Here is a 12,808-nt window from a genome sequence, read left to right on the forward strand (position 1 = left end):
TAACTTGAAAGGCCAGAAACAAAAGTATATGAGATGAGATAGCTGCACTGTATGAAAAACATTCTTTCCTGGACTAGTCCTTGCTAAATTCAGGTGAAGTAGCCGAACTATCCCAGGAACTTGAGACATGCGTGCTGTCACTAAGTACTAGCTGCTCAAAGAGATACCAGCCAGCAGCAGGCAGCTTGCCTTGCTTAGAGAATCTTGAGGGATATTTGTCCACTGGTAACTTACCATTTTGTGTGTTTTTCTTCAGGTGATGCAGACAGAAAACATTGTAAATTCAAGCCAGATCCCAGCATCCCTCCAACCTTCAGTGCCTTCAACGAGGACTATGTTGGCAGTGGGTGGTCACGAGGCCACATGGCTCCAGCAGGAGATAACAAATTCTCATCTGTAGGCATATTTTTTGGGAGGGATGGGAACACAGGTCTGGTATTATGTGTACCGTGGGACTTGGAAATTAAAAACCTAGGAGCCAAACCCTAACACTTGAGAATTTTCATACCCTATTTTGTATTTTTCTTCCTGACTTCACTTCCTTTCTTTGCTCAGATGCTCAGACATTTTTAAACAGGTTGACGAAAACTAAGTGCTATGCAAAAGGGAATTGGAAAGCCAATAGGAACTAAAGCTACTCACTCATTTTTATCTTGAAAAATTTCAGACCTGTAGAAAAGTTGAAAAAAGAACACAGCAAAAGTATTTTGACTTGTAGAAAAGTTGAGGATAGTACAGCAAAAACACTTTGATACATATATTTTATATATGCATTTTTTTAAACCATGGACAGTGAATTGCAGACATTGTAACACTTCATGCCTAAGTAGATTGCTTGGGAGATTGTATTGTCTAAAGATGAGGATATTTGAATATATGTCAAGTGTATCATTATACCAAGAAATGTGTGCAAGTGTATTTTTGTATATTTGTACAATAATATCCAGTATACAGCTCTCATTCAGATTTGCCAAATTTTCCCAATTATGTCCTTTAGAACTTTTTTTTGGATTCAGTATCTAATCATGAATCACATATTACATTTAGTTGTCATGTCTCTTTAGCCTCCTTTCATTTAGGATAATTTCTCTGCCAAAAAAAGGCGAGAAATGTCTTTTCTGACATTGGCATTTATTGCATGAATTGGTGATTATTATCATTAAGATAGTGGTTCTTAACCTTGGATACTCATGGTAACTACCTTGGGAAGTTTTAAAAAATCCTGATGCCCAGACCTGTAAGCCAGAGCAGTTAAATCAGAAATTCTAGGGGTTGGGACCTAGGCATCGATATTTTTGAAGCTTATTTCAATGTGCATCCAAGGCTGAGAACCACGGTTTGACAAGAGGGTATTTGGTGGCCTTGGCAGTGTAGATCAATGAAAGGAGATCCAATGACAGAGTCTTGGGTTTACAGGTCAGAAGTGTGAGAGGAATGAACACATGGTGGCTAGAAATTCAGAAGATTAGGACTTTTTTTGTGCCACTGTTGAACTAATGTGTTTGCACTGTACTACTTAAATACTACTGTGCTCCTGAAAGCTGCCCTTTGTTGAGAAACCCTCTGCCAGAGGCTTAGCACTAGAATTCACCTTTTAGCTTTATACTGGAAATTTTTCGTTCATAGAGTCTACATTATTGGTTTGAATTTTATAGATTGTGAAGAAAAGCAGCACACCAAACTACTTCTTTTGTTATAGTCCTTATTCTGAATAATAATAATAATTATTTTTTTTTTTTTTTTTTTTTCTTTTTTGCGGTATGTGGGCCTCTCACTGTTGTGGCCTCTCCCGTTGCGGAGCACAGGCTCCGGATGCGCAGGCCCAGCGGCCATGGCTCACGGGCCCAGCCGCTCCGCGGCATATGGGATCCTCCCAGACCGGGGCACGAACCCGTATCCCCTGCATCGGCAGGCGGACTCTTAACCACTGCGCCACCAGGGAGGCCCTGAATAATTATTATTGAGCTTTCTGTCATGGAGTAGCTGTGGCTTTCGTTTATCTAAACAGATAGTTGCTGTAATTGCCTGGAGCTAAGGTATGAATAAGGAACTGGTTATCTCTGCTTTGTAAAATCTCTCTCAAAGGGAAGGGTATTTCAGTGCAAGTTACTATTTTTATTTCTTTTCACAGAAAGCCATGGCTGAAACCTTTTACCTTTCTAATATCGTGCCTCAGAATTTTGATAATAATGCTGGTTATTGGAACAGGTGAGGGGTGAGAGTTTTTAAAATGTGATTCTGTGGGAGATGAGTGCTGTGACAGGAGAATGTGTGCCTAGCACCTGTTTCTGCCTTTGTTTTTTCAAATGTTAAAACTACTGAAGATAAATATTTTGGACTAGTTTTCTTTGCTAGATTTGGAAGTATAGACTTCAAAACATAGCTAGCCATTTTGGTCATGTTTCCTCTGGTCAGAAGTCAAGTTCTGGAAGAAACTACTAAAAATATTATTACTGAGGCCGTAGAACACTGTTTATAGGCAGAGGATACTGTATTTTTCTCCACTTGTATTTAAAGAGTTGCTGAGCTTTTTAAGAACAGTTTTGGTACCGTTGAACATAACCATTACCAGTTTTTGATAGAAGCTGTCTACAGTAGTCCCCCATTATCCATGGTTTTGCTTTTTGCTGTTTGTTACTCATCATCCACAGTCCAAAAATATTAAGTGGCAAATTCCAAAAATTAACAATTCATAAGTTTTAAATTGGCACGTTGCTGAGTAACCTGATAAAATCTAGCGCCTCCTGCCGTGTCCTCCCGGGGATGTGAATCCTCCCTTTGTACAGCGTATTCCCCCCATTGGTCAGTAATTGTCTTGCTTTCATAGTGCTTGTGTTCAAGTAACCCTTACTTTACTTAATAATGGCCCGCAAACGCAAGAGTAGTGATGCTAGCAACTTGGATTTGCTGAAGAGAAGCTGTAAAGTGCTTCCCTTAAGTGAAAAGGTAAAAGTTGTTGACTTAAGAAAGAAAAAAAATTGTATGCTGAGATGGTTGTGATCTGTGGTAAAAAGGAATCTTCTATCTGTGAAACTGTGAAGAAGAAAAAAGAAACTCATGCTGGTTTTGCTGTTGCATCTCGAGCTGCCAAAGTTATGGCCACTAAGCATAAGTGCTTAGTTTAGATGGAAAAGTCATTAAATTTGTACAATAAGATATTTTGAGAGAGAGACCACACCCATATAACTTTTATTACAGTATATTGTTACAATTGTTCTATTTTATTATTAGTTATTGTGTTAATCTCTTACTATACCTAATTTATAAATTAAACTTTATCATAAGTATATATGTATAGGAAAAAACATAGTGTATATAGGATTTGGCACTGTCTGCAGTTTCAGAAATTCACTGAGGGTCTTGGAACGTATTCTCTGTGGATGCGGGGACTACTGTGTAAAATCATCTGGGCATTCTGTATTTTTCTGATGCTTTCATGCAGTTCTTTCAGGGGATCTTTTAAGCATTTAAAACTGGTACAAATATTTCATGCTATTGCATTTTCCCCAGACATTACTGTGTGGTTTGAAATAATGAAGAGAGCACCCCACACTAAAAAAGGCTTCAACAATTATCAGTCATGGCCCACATTTGTTTCATCTACATACCCTCCTTTCCCCCTACGCAGATTATTTTAAGCAGGTCACAGATGTATTATTTTATCCACAAATATTTTGATATATATTTTTAGAAGATAAGAATTCTTTAAAAATATAACCACAGTACTGCCATTGCCCCTAAAAATGTAACAGTAATTCAGTAATTCCTTATTAACAATTTTATAATCAGTGTTCAAGTTTCCCTGCCGGTTTTTACCTTTTTTTTTTTTGGTTGATTGTAACACAGTCCACACATAGCTTTGGGTAATATATCTCTTCAGTCCCTTTTCATCTGTAGGCTTCTCCTCTTCTCCCTGCCCCCGCAAATTATTGGTTGAAGATCTGGGATGTTTGTCCTATAGAGTTTTCTTTCCATATTCTGACTGATTACATACCTTCGGAAGCATTTAACATTTTCCTTTTTCAAGAGATATGTTTTTTGGAGGAAAACTTTACTTTTTTTGTGTGTGTGTGTGTGGTACACGGGCCTCTCACTGTTGTGGCCTCTCCCGTTGCGGAGCACGGGCTCCAGACGTGCAGGCTCAGCGGCCATAGCTCACGGGCCCAGCCGCCCCGCGGCATGTGGGATCTTCCCGGACCGGGGCACAAACCCGTGTCCCCTGCATCGGCAGGTGGACTCCCAACCACTGCGCCACCAGGGAAGCCCAAAACTTTACTTTTAATTGGGCATATATGCTATAAGATGTAATGTTGATTTTACTTTTTAGATACAGAAACTGAGGAATGATGTCATGCATTGTTACCTCTCATAAATTGCTTCCAACTGCAGTATAACAAAGTGCATATTAAAACTACTTGCCAGGGCTTCCCTGGTGGCGCAGTGGTTAAGAATCCACCTGCCAATGCAGGGGACACGGGTTCGAGCCCTGCTCTGGGAAGATCCCACATGCTGTGGAGTAACTGAGCCTGTGTGCCACAACTACTGAGCCTGTGCTCTAGAGTCCATGAGCCACAACTCCTGAGCCCGAGTGCCACAACTACTGAAGTCCGTGCGCCTAGAGCCTGTGCTCTGCAACAAAAGAAGCCACCCAATGAGAAGCCCGCGCACCGCAACGAAGAGTAGCCCCCGCTAGCCACAACTAGACAAAAGCCCACGCACAGCAACAAAGACCCAACACAGCCAAAAATAAAAATAAATAAATTTATTTTAAAAAATAAAAAATAAAACTACTTGCCATTTATATCTAATAAATTAGCAAGAACAGTTTTTAAATGATTATTCCCAGTGTTCTAAAGATTCTTGTGAAACTGCTGTGTCATATATTGGAGTTTATAGAGTAAATTTATACAATCTCATTAAAAATATTACTTTTACATATAATCAAGCATCATTAAAATATTTATTCAATAAAGTAATTCTGGCCCTTGAAATTTAAGGAATTAATAACAATGTTGCATTATTTAAGAAATGTCAGGATAAACCCAATTGTCCTACAATAGGAGTAGTTACATAAAAAAAGATATATCAACTTTTTGAAATGATATGTAATTCTTGAAAAAAGTTTATTTGAGAACTAGGGCATAGAAAAATATGAGAGGAAACAAAACAAAATTTCAGTTATAAACTGTACATTGAATGCACACACAGGAAAATGTAGGTAGTTGTATAAATGTGTGTATTTTTAAAGTTTTTCCATGCAGTAAACACACTGGGAAGAACATTGCTTATATGCTTAATAGTGTTTTGTGCCATATTCTCTTTACATTGATTTCTCTAATTTAATATTCTTGGTAGCTCTCCTAAGGACTTGATATGGTTTGCTTCTTTTTCTACATTTATGTGTGAGAATATCACACATCTTTTTGCTTTGTTTCTCAGAATAGAAATGTACTGTCGAGAATTGACGGAGAGGTTTGAGGATGTCTGGATAGTATCTGGACCGCTGACCTTACCTCAGACTGGAAGCAATGGAAGGAAAACAGTTAGTTACCAGGTAGGAACGTGTTTTAATATTGAAGCTTATGTTATTTGCATGAGATTATAATCTCATTCTTTTTTTTTTTTTTTTTTTTTTTGCGATATGCGGACCTCTCACTGTTGTGGCCTCTCCCGTTGCGGAGCACAGGCTCTGGACACGCAGGCCCAGCAGCCATGGCTCACGGGCCCAGCCGCTCCGCGGCATGTGGGATCTTCCTGGACCGGGGCACGAACGTGTGTCCCCTGCATTGGCAGGCGGACTCTCAACCACTGCGCCACCAGGGAAGCCCTATAATCTCATTCTTTATTCTACTTTTTAATTTCATTTCTTCACCAGGATTTATTGAGCACCTGTTGGAATGTTAGGCATAGAGGATAAAATGATGGGTTAAAGAAAGCAAAGCATTGACTTCAAGGCGCTCACAGTTTAGGAGGGGAAAGAGACATGTTATCAGTTAATTATGTTAGAGTGTGATCTGATGTATGAACGCATAGATGAAGTGGTGTCGGAATGAACTGACCAACCCTATTTGTGGGGGTCAGGAAGACTTCACAGAGGAGGAGATGTTTTTTCTGGCCCCGCTGCATGTGGGATCTTAGTTTCTCGACCAGGGATCGAACCCTCACCCCCTGCATTGGAAGTGCAGAGTCTTAACCACTGGACCGCCAGGGAAGTCCCCCAAGGAGGAGATTTTTGAGCTAGATCATGATGGTTGAGTAAGAGTGAACTGAGTCAGGAGGGAAGCACGGGGACTCCAGAGGATGGACGGTGTGAGTGCAGGACACTTAAGATCAATAGCAGAATTCTGGGGTTTGGGTATCATCATAGACACGGGCTGAACTCAGGCAGATGGAGTGAGGAGGAGTAGAGGAATGCAGGAAAGAGTCATCACAGATTCGCTTTTTGGGTGAAGAAGAGGGAAGAATTCAGGAAGACATCCAGATTGCAGTTAGTTGAGTAAATGGGAGGAAAAGCTTTTCTTTTAGATGCTTGGATTTTTTTAAAAAGGTGACTTTTTTTTACACGCACGATATTTGAGAACTTTATGAACTAAAGGAAAGGGAGATTGAAGATATAAGAGAGTATAATTAGTGATGTGAGAGCTGTAGACAGCTTCTGTTATGCCTGTTATGAGATTAAGGATTCTGCCAAGATATGGACACCAAGGGGGTAAAAGGAGGGTAAGATGAATTGGGATATTGGGACGGACATATATACACTAATATGTATAAAATAGATAACTAATGAGAATCTGCTGTATAGCACAGGGAACTCCACTGTACAGTAGAAACTAACACAACATTATAAAATGACTATACCCCAATTAACCAAAAAAAAAAAAGGAGAAAAAAAAGGATTCTGCCAAGAGGGTGGCTGAACTGATGTACTGTGAGATCTACAGAGGGTCGGGAATGAAGTGAGGTGAGGAAGAAAGGTGATAGAGTCAGTGAAAGGAGAGGGATTGAAGGACTTCCTGGAAAGTCAAAGAGGAGGTGTGTTTGGGGGGAACATCTAGTAGATGTTTAGTAAATGCTGCTTAGGTTACATGGTTACTTAAGGGGGTCTGTGATAAAATTGAATGATCCGAGAAACAGTTAGGAAAACGAAAACAATTTTAGGGTGTATTCTGTCCCACTTGACTGGCTTATTATCAGCCCGTCTGGCTCTGATGAGCAGTGATGTGTAAGTCTCCAAGTGTTCACATAGGTGCTCACGCCCTCAGAGTATTCCAGGGGTTCTTGTGGGAGTGAAGGAGTGGCAACGGAGTTAGTATTCCAAGCAGAGTCATCTCTCTCCTCTCATCAACTTGCTAATTTTCATATTTTTTTGTAATACTAGAAGGAAAAAATGCCTTGAAGCTCCCTGTGTTCTTATTTTTCAAATACTAATTATTCTTGAGCTTTGGTAAATCCTCTTTACTCTTACTTTTGGAAAACAGGTTCTCCCAGCTTTCACTTCTACACCTTAAATGATCGAATTACAGTTTTGTGTGGGCTTTGTTTTCATAAAATTGAAAGATTTGTATGACTAGCTTACTGTGTAGTAGAAGAAAAATTTATACAGGGTTTAAAAGGGACAGTTAACCAGTAGTTAAGAGCATTTCCGAAACAGCTTTTTTGTGTGTGTGTGAATATTTCTGTTAAATATGTTTTGGCCACATGCTGTCGTGGGAAGTATATTGGTTTTCTTAAGTTGGATATAATTTTTATTATCAGTCTGCTAAAAGCGCCTAGAAGCAGTGATATGCTATTAGCAATGAGTGTACCCTGAGACCAGATCTTGGTTTCTAAAAAACCGCCTCCTGCTGAAAGAACCCAGCACTTGCAGAAATGGCTGATTCCAGGGATGGTGCAGGGAAAGTACAAACTGGAACATCTTGTGCCAGGAAGCAAGTAAGTGCTCAAACAAATGGTGAGGACATGTCAAAAGGACACAGGAATCAGCCTTATGGAGTTCTAACTTAATGTGTCTGAAACTCTTTGATATCAAAATAAAATGGATTATAGAACTAATAAATAGGAATCCATATCTTAATACATAAGTAAACACATGGGTGTAAGGAGAAGCTTCTGTGTACCATGGACTGTCGACTAATAAGTTTGTAAGAATGAAAGAGAAAAATCATTTTGTAGCCATCATGGTAATGTGTTTCAAACAATCATCAGTGGATGTTAAAACTAGAGAGTAGAAAAGCTTTATGACGAATAGGACATGTATATAATCTAAAAGAATCCCTCCGCAAATTACTTATTGATAACAAAGCAAGAAATTATGACTTCACAGTAGAGAAACCCCCCTCCCCCCTTAACTGAGTGATCAGAGTTAATACTGCACGTATGGGACTTACTGATAAATTGTACTTGCTGCTGTGATGCACTAAGGATACAATATCACTTCTGTGATATTTCTGCCCAAAATGCATAATGTTGAGTCTCATCATGCAGGAGTATCAGGCAAACCCCAACTGAGGGACATTACATGAAATAGCTGACTTACATTCTTCAAAAATATTAGTGTTGTCAGAGACAAAGGCTGAGAAATTAACTGTTCCAGGTTAATGGAGACTAAAAACTAAAGACTGAAACGGCTGAAAACAAAATGCATTGTGTTATCTTAGATCAGATCCTAGATCAGAAAAACAAAAGTTGCTAAATAAGACTTTATTCAGACAATTGGTAACATTTGAGGTCTCTAGATGAGATAATTATATTTTATCAGTGTTAAATTTCCTGATTTTGATCATTGTACTGTGATTATGTAAGTGAATGTCTTTGCTCCTAGGAGATGCATCCTGAAAGATGTGTCTGTGACTTACTTTCAAAAGGGTTAGGGAAAAAATAGAAAAAGAGAGTGATAAAGGGAATTGGGCAAAATGTTGAGTTGATGATTGGGCAAAATGTTGAGTTGATGAATCTGGGTGAAGGGTGTGCACGTGTTCCAATATGCCATCCGTACACATTTTAAATTTGCAGTTAATTCAGAATGAAACAAATATATACGTATATACCTTTCAGTATATCTTTTCTAGACCAGAATTCTTATTACACTGGACTATGTAAAACTAACCACTAAAAAGACTTAACCTTACTTCTCCTAAATCGTTGATCCGTGAATGATATTCAGGCATGTTCAAGTAGTCTTGAAGAGAGTTTCAAAAGAGACCTGTCAGCTCTTCTCACCCTAATTAGTGTCGTAATGGTGAATGTATGAGGGCAGTCAAGATCAGCTTCCTGAAGAGTATACTTTGAGTAACAGTCTTGTTTTTTTGTTTTTATTTTAAAGCATTATGGGTCTTACGCCTTTTCTTTCAGATTCTGGGCCTCTGAACCTATATCATTAGTTTTCCATGTCTATATTAATTAATAGGACCTATTCATGCTCACACTGGCAAATCTTTAATTCGGCAAATTCTTATGTACCTCTCATGTGGGAGGATTGCATATGGAATTGTAAATGACATGCTTCAAACTACATTCTTGATTACTTTCTCCCTTCTTTCCTCTATTTCACATCCTGGGAGTCATTTCTCTCTCTTAATTTCGTTGAGTCAACAACTTTTATCAGTTCTTTTACTTAATAACTTGTACTCAGATTTTGCAGAAGCTCTGAACACCTGTAATACTGAGGAGGACTCCACTAAGTTTCTCTGCACTTCCTACTTTCTGGCATAACAGGATGTTCCAGACTCATCTTGGGCAAACTCTGGAATCATCCATTTCTCTTGGTTCATTTTAATGGGGATTGGTATTTAGAAACCAAGATCTGGACAAGTTGATTCTGGAGTACTCGGTCTGCTGTTTGCCTTGTCATGTATGTTCACCACATTTATTTTTAGCCGTTTTTAGTGGGTGGAGAGAGCCCCCAAAAACATAGTATGTGAATTCTATTGCCTTTAGTGGCACACTGTTGGGAAGACCTTTTTTCTCCATCTTTAATATTCCTATGCTTTTTTTTTTTTTTGCGGTATGCGAGCCTCTCACTGTTGTGGCCTCTCCCGTTGCGGAGCAAGGCTCCGGATGCGCAGGCTCAGCGGCCATGGCTCACGGGCCCAGCCGCTCCGCGGCATGTGGGATCCTCCCGGACCGGGGCACGAACCCGCATCCCCTGCACTGGCAGATGGACTCCCAACCACTGTGCCACCAGGGAAGCCCCCTATGCTTTTTAAAAATTTAATTTTATTTATTTATTTTTGGCTGCATTGGGTCTTCATTGCCGCGCGCAGGCTTTTCTCTAACTGCGGTGAACGGGGCTACTCTTCGTTGCACATGTGCTTCTCATTGTGGCGGCTTCTCTTGCGGAGCATGGGCTCTAGGCGTGTGGGCTTCAGTAGTTGTGGTACGCGGGCTCAGTAGTTGTGGCTTGCAGGCTCTAGAGTGTGGGCTCAGTAGTTGTGGCACATGGGCTTAGTTGCTCCGCGGCATGTGGGATCTTCCCAGACCAGGGCTCAAACCCATGTCCCCTGAATTGGCAGGCGGATTCTCAACTACTGCTGCGCCACCAGGGAAGTCCTTCCAGTGCTTTTTGAGAAGGCGATTTGTAGACCCTGGTCGTAAAGGAAGCAGATAACTGTGTGTTATGTGTGTGTACATAAAGTTGAATGTTGATAGGAATCTATATCCCTCGATGGGTATGTAGTTTTTCATCTTTCTTGGAATCATATCAAAGTGACATCTACTTTTATATACGTATTTATATTTTTCACTAACAATTTCTATTATAGCTTTTGTTAGATTTGGCATCAAACTTGATTTCAGGTGGAATTTTAAATTTAAAAATCTTTAGTATATTTATTAGCATGAAAGCAAAATAGGATCCTTTAGTAAATTAAATTGGAAACATTGTCTCAGAGCTCACCATTTTAGGAATTTAGTTGGGCCAAAAATATTATATATATGCATACAAATATATACACGTATAAACTTGGGTGAATTTGGTTAAGGAAAACAGACATGGGAGGCAAAGCTAGGCAAGGGGAAGGGGTAGGAAAAGGTAGGATGTGTGCCGAGAAACAGTAAGTCCCAGACAGTTGGATTAGAGCACTTGTATAGGGAAGAAGATGAAAATGAAAGGAAAGGATAAACAACAAGGACCTACTGTATGGCACCGGAAACTATATTAAATATCTTAAATACCTAGTAATAACTGTAATGGAAAAGAATCTGAAAAAGAATATATATGTGTGTGTATGTATAAAACTAAATGACTTTGCCATAAACCTGAAACTAATACAATATTATAACATTATACATCAACTATACTTGAATAAAAAGTTGTTTTGAAAAAAAAAATAATAATAAAAGGGAAGGTTTGCACCAGATGGTAGAAACCTTGAATGCCCAGCTAAAAATTCAGGTTATTTTCTAGCAATTCATAACAAAATCATTGTGGATAAAACCATGTCCTTTAGTGATGCTGAGAAAGGGGACACAGCATTGCCCAGCCCTCGAGGTGGGTCTCTTCCTCTCAAGGAATTAATATGTATTTGAATCATGAATTCCTGTTTCCCGGGGAATATCTTGCAATTATGTGTGGCAATTCATGTTTTGTTTTCTTAACTCCATCCGTTTAGTATTTACTTCTTGTTTACAACTATACTCTGAACCTTATTTTAGGAGGATGTAGCTAATAAAAGCGAGGTATTAATCTACTTTTCTATCTAGGTAATGAAGCATATATGTGTCTACTTTGGAGGAAGTGAAGCGGATGAGCTGGTGTTTATCGAGGGCCGTATATACCACCCAGTGTGTAGGTGGCTTTGTTCACGCCATCCCAGTCAGTCCTCACAAACGGCTCTTACAAACAAGTAGTGGTTATCTTCTTTTATAGGCAAGGAAATTGAGGTTTTGAGGGGTCACATCCAAGTGACATTGCTAGTAATTGTCAAGGGGGAAATCCAAAGGTGGGTCTCTCTACTTGTATGAGAATTGCCAGTCATTCATAGCATTGTTTTTTAAGCTCTCAAAAGTCGACAGTGAAGGGATTGCTGTGCTCTTCATATATAGAAGCTTAAGGCCAGGAGGTAAAACATGATGTGGATGGAGAGCAGTTACAAGTGATATTTACTAGCCTGCAAAAATAAGAACAGAAAATGGGCCAAGAGGAGGATTCCTTATAGCCAGGCAGAAACGTCTGCTAGAATATGTAGGAAAGAATCACAGCATCATAGGATTTGAGTAAATGTGAGCCTGAGGGAAGATTGGTAGCAGTGATTTTATCAGAGTGAGTCATCTGACAGCTCTAATCAGAATCACCCCCTTTATTATAGCTTAGGTCATCCATGTGCCTATTTCTAGAAAAGATTGAATCAAGACAAGTGAAAACATACCTGAAGATCCTGGCCTGAACATTATAATTGACCTGGCAGGAAAGTGAGCTTCAGATTTGACAGCTCAGTAGTGGCGGTGGTGGTGATGTTAGAAGTACTTAACAGTCTGTGTTTTCCTTCTACAGCCTTATTTTCCAAACTTCCACAACTCCTGGAGGGGGAGGAAATCGAAAATATGCTTTCAGGGATCTTGAGGTATCAGCTGTAGTGATCAGGAATTTTTTTTTGAAATCTCCTCTTTTATTTTTATGCAATCTTCATTTCCATATCTATTTGTTTTAATTGAAATAAATTCTTTTATGTGTTAAATATTTCCTGACCCCCATCCTAAATTGCCCAGTAGAATTGAGAGTCTGGGAAGTTGTGCTTGTTTCACTGGCTTGGCATCTCCCACCACTATGCAGGACAGGTGCCTAGTGTGAGAAGCACCGTCTCCCAGGGTA

At 39.5% G+C, this 12,808-nt stretch overlaps 1 protein-coding gene across 7 annotated transcripts in view; it reads left to right on the plus strand.

Moving 5' to 3' along the window:
- LOC132497309 (nuclease EXOG, mitochondrial) overlaps positions 1 to 12,808 on the plus strand; it is a 45,943-nt gene that overhangs the window by 7,787 nt on the left and 25,348 nt on the right. For all 7 annotated transcript variants that reach the window (XR_009533573.1, XR_009533571.1, XR_009533572.1 and 4 more), the window contains 3 exons: positions 257 to 396; positions 2,132 to 2,208; positions 5,440 to 5,554. Coding sequence is in view for 1 of the 7 variants with exons in the window: in XM_060110402.1 (XP_059966385.1) it covers positions 257 to 396; positions 2,132 to 2,208; positions 5,440 to 5,554 (332 nt within the window). In the remaining 6 variants the exon portion in view is untranslated. The remainder of the gene's footprint in view (positions 1 to 256; positions 397 to 2,131; positions 2,209 to 5,439; positions 5,555 to 12,808) is intronic.

This window comes from Mesoplodon densirostris, chromosome 10 (genome assembly GCF_025265405.1).
Source record: "Mesoplodon densirostris isolate mMesDen1 chromosome 10, mMesDen1 primary haplotype, whole genome shotgun sequence".
Classification (NCBI taxonomy): Eukaryota; Metazoa; Chordata; class Mammalia; order Artiodactyla; family Ziphiidae; genus Mesoplodon; species Mesoplodon densirostris.